This window comes from Acyrthosiphon pisum, chromosome A1 (genome assembly GCF_005508785.2).
Source record: "Acyrthosiphon pisum isolate AL4f chromosome A1, pea_aphid_22Mar2018_4r6ur, whole genome shotgun sequence".
Lineage (NCBI taxonomy): Eukaryota > Metazoa > Arthropoda > Insecta > Hemiptera > Aphididae > Acyrthosiphon > Acyrthosiphon pisum.
In genome coordinates this window covers 116363513-116366775 of record NC_042494.1, presented here as the reverse complement: position 1 = coordinate 116366775, position 3263 = coordinate 116363513, and the positions used below count along the sequence as shown (strand labels likewise).

The window sequence follows — 3263 nt, the reverse complement described above, 5'->3', positions numbered from 1 at the left end:
TAATGGTTCAGAGTGGTTCAATTATTTAACGTTATGGTTTCATTAATATTTTGCACGGTTTAAGATAGTACTATAGTATATAGTACTAGGGCACTATAGATACTATAGATACTATAGATACTATAGATTCTATGTAGAGCATAGACCTTATACTAACCTTAGTATAAGGTCTATGATGTAGAGCCTTAATAGTACTCACGGCTATAGATAGTACTATCTTTAATCGTGATAGTACTATAGTACTGTGGTGACCCACAGCGACAATATTGTTACCGCGGTATCAGCGCGTCAGCCGCCGCAAGCTGCGCGCCCCTCCTTTAATTTTATATAAAACACTACCTCCATGACGCGACCGTTGCCGACCGACCCTAACTTGTTTTTCGTTCGAACGTATCCGTCGCAACGCTCGTACTGCGTCGTTTCTAATTGTTTCGCGTCTAATTGTTTCGTCCCGCTACCTAAAACCACGTGTATTGTTTCGCCTTTTAATATCAAATTTTACTGTTTATTTTGACTACAATTATACTCTACTTGAATTATTTATTTGGTTGTAATTTATTTCCAAATTGGTGACCCCGACCATTCGAACACACAGCACGTTCGGAAGACCACCGCGAACGACATCGAACTATCGAAGGTTCCGCCGTGTTGATCTCGGTCTCGTTGCACCAACACGCGTGTTACATTTTTCTTTTTCAATTCACGCAATGAACCAGTTTGACATTTTCGCTACCGACGGCGAGGTTCCGAACGAAAATCGCGTCGACCCGAACGCTGCGTCCGCTCAACAACAACCGTTACACGTTCCCGGCCTGATACCGCCTCCACAAAATATTTCCGCGATCGAACACGTGCGTCTTCCCGGATTTTGGCGACACTCACCACAGCAATGGTTTACGCACGCCGAAGCTGTCTTCCATAGCAACCGGATAAAAGCAGATCTGACCAAGCTGAACCACGTGCTCACGGCATTAGACGAGGACGGAATCCGAACGGTGTCGGACCTGCTAGGCCCGAACGCGCAGTATTCGGCAGTACGGGATCGTCTCATTTCGGCCTACGCCGTTCCACAAGCGACTCGCTTCCGCACCATTGTTCAACACGGGGGCATGGGTGACCGCCGCCCGTCGCAAATGCTCCGAGACATGCGAAGTGTCCTACCCGAAGGAATCGGCGACGCCGCGCTTAAAGAGTTCTGGATGCAAAAACTACCTCCCACCATTCTCACCGTTATCTCCGGACTTGACGGACCTTTGGACACCTTAGCCGAGCGTGCCGATCGCGTGATGGACGCGAGCGCCGGACGCGAAATCTCCGTCGTTTCCTCGCCCAATACACTCGAAAATCGATTCCAAACGATGGAAAGTGCAATTACCGCGTTAACCTCACAAATAGCCGCCCTCGTCACGTCGCAGTCGAGGCAAGAACAGCAATCACGGCAAAGAATTTCTACGCGTTCACGGTCTCGAAATCGCTCACAATCGCGCCATCGAAACAAGGACTTTTGTTACTACCACAACCGTTTCGGGAAAGAGGCAAAAAATTGCCACGACCCGTGCAGCTTCCGTTCGGAAAACTAGTGGAAGCGGCGGAGGCCCCGCTGACTTCCGCCGCCCGCGCAACACGCCGCGTGTTCGTCAGCGATACGCGTACCGGCCAGCAGTTTCTCGTCGATTCCGGTGCCGAAATATCCGTGCTACCACCCACCGCAGGCGTACGCCTGTCTTCCGACATAGTTCTGACGGCCGCCAACGGTACACGGATAAAAACGTATGGTCCTAAAACGCTACGTCTGTGTTTGGGTGTCAAACGAACGTACGCCTGGACGTTCGAGATGGCAGATGTCGCCCGCCCGATCATCGGTGCCGATTTTTTGCATTATTTTGGATTGCTCATTGACGTCAAAAATCATCGCCTCATCGACCCGTCAGACCAGAACGTAATTCAAACTATCTCCGTAGATTACGTCAGCGCACCGACACTCGTCGTGTCACACACACACAAGTGGACCGAGCTATTGCAGACTTTTCCCGACGTCACTCGCGAATCACCGGTACCCGTCAAATTCAAACATAACGTGGTTCACGAGCTACGAACCACCGGACCGCCATTATTCGCACGCCCGCGACGCCTACCACCCGAGCGCAGTCAGGTCGCACGCCGTGAGTTTGACTATATGCTCAGCAAAGGTATTTGTCGCCCATCATCTAGTGCCTGGGCCAGTCCACTTCTGCTGGTAGCAAAAAAGGACGGCGCATGCCGACCTTGTGGCGACTACCGACGTTTGAATGCCGTAACCCGCGCCGACCGGTACCCGTTGCCACATCTTCATGACTTTACGGCACACTTGGCAGGTCGAACGTTGTTTACTAAGCTAGACCTGGTGAAAGCATACCACCAAGTACCCATAGCCGAGCATGACATACCCAAGACCGCAGTTACCACGCCCTTTGGATTATTCGAGTTTCCGGTGATGTGCTTCGGCCTGCGAAACGCGGCACAGACTTTTCAACGCGTTGTCAATGAAATGCTGCGCGGTCTTGACTACGCCTTCGCATATATCGACGATGTCCTCATCGCGTCACGTAACGAACTCGAACACGAGCAACACGTCCGCGCAGTGTTGAAGCGGCTCCAAGAGTTCGGCATGTCGATTAACCCCGCTAAGTGCGTTTTTGCCGTCACCTCGCTAACGTTCCTGGGTCATGTAATTAACAAGGACGGTTGTCAGCCCAACCCAGACCGTGTCGACACTATTCACCGATGGCCACTTCCGGCGACCAAAAAAGGCCTACAACGGTTCCTAGGTTCGGTAAATTTTTATCGTAGATTTATCCCAAACGCCGCGGAAATGCAGACCACGCTGTACAACTTAGCAGCACAAGTCAAGAAAAAAGACGGACCGTTACAGTGGAACGACAGCACCCGCTCTGCATTCGATACCTGCCGCACAGCCCTTGCCGACACAGCAAACCTAGCTCACCCTAAACCAAACGCAGAACTACGCCTCAGCACAGATGCGTCCAGCACATCGATCGGCGCCGTGATCGAACAAAGAAACGGTAACGACTGGCAACCACTAGGTTTCTTCTCAAGGAAGCTCACCGACGCAGAAACGCGGTACAGTACGTACGATCGCGAGTTACTCGCGGCATATAGCAGCACCCGCTACTTCATCCACCTCATCGAAGGCCGCCTAATCACTTTATTCACGGATCACAAACCCCTCACGTTCATGTTCACCCACAAAAGCGAGAAGTACG

At 51.3% G+C, this 3263-nt stretch overlaps 1 protein-coding gene across 1 annotated transcript; it reads left to right on the top strand.

Moving 5' to 3' along the window:
* The first annotated feature begins 707 nt into the window (after window positions 1-707).
* Window positions 708-1580, top strand: LOC103309217. Its single transcript, XM_008184112.1, has one exon. The coding sequence runs from the start codon at window positions 708-710 to the stop codon at window positions 1578-1580; it is 873 nt and encodes a 290-aa protein (XP_008182334.1).
* Window positions 1581-3263: the final 1683 nt, after the last annotated feature.

Bases quoted from the DNA above. Each gene is read 5' to 3' on its own strand.
- LOC103309217 (XM_008184112.1), top strand. From the start codon at position 708: ATGAACCAGTTTGACATTTTCGCTACCGACGGCGAGGTTCCGAACGAA.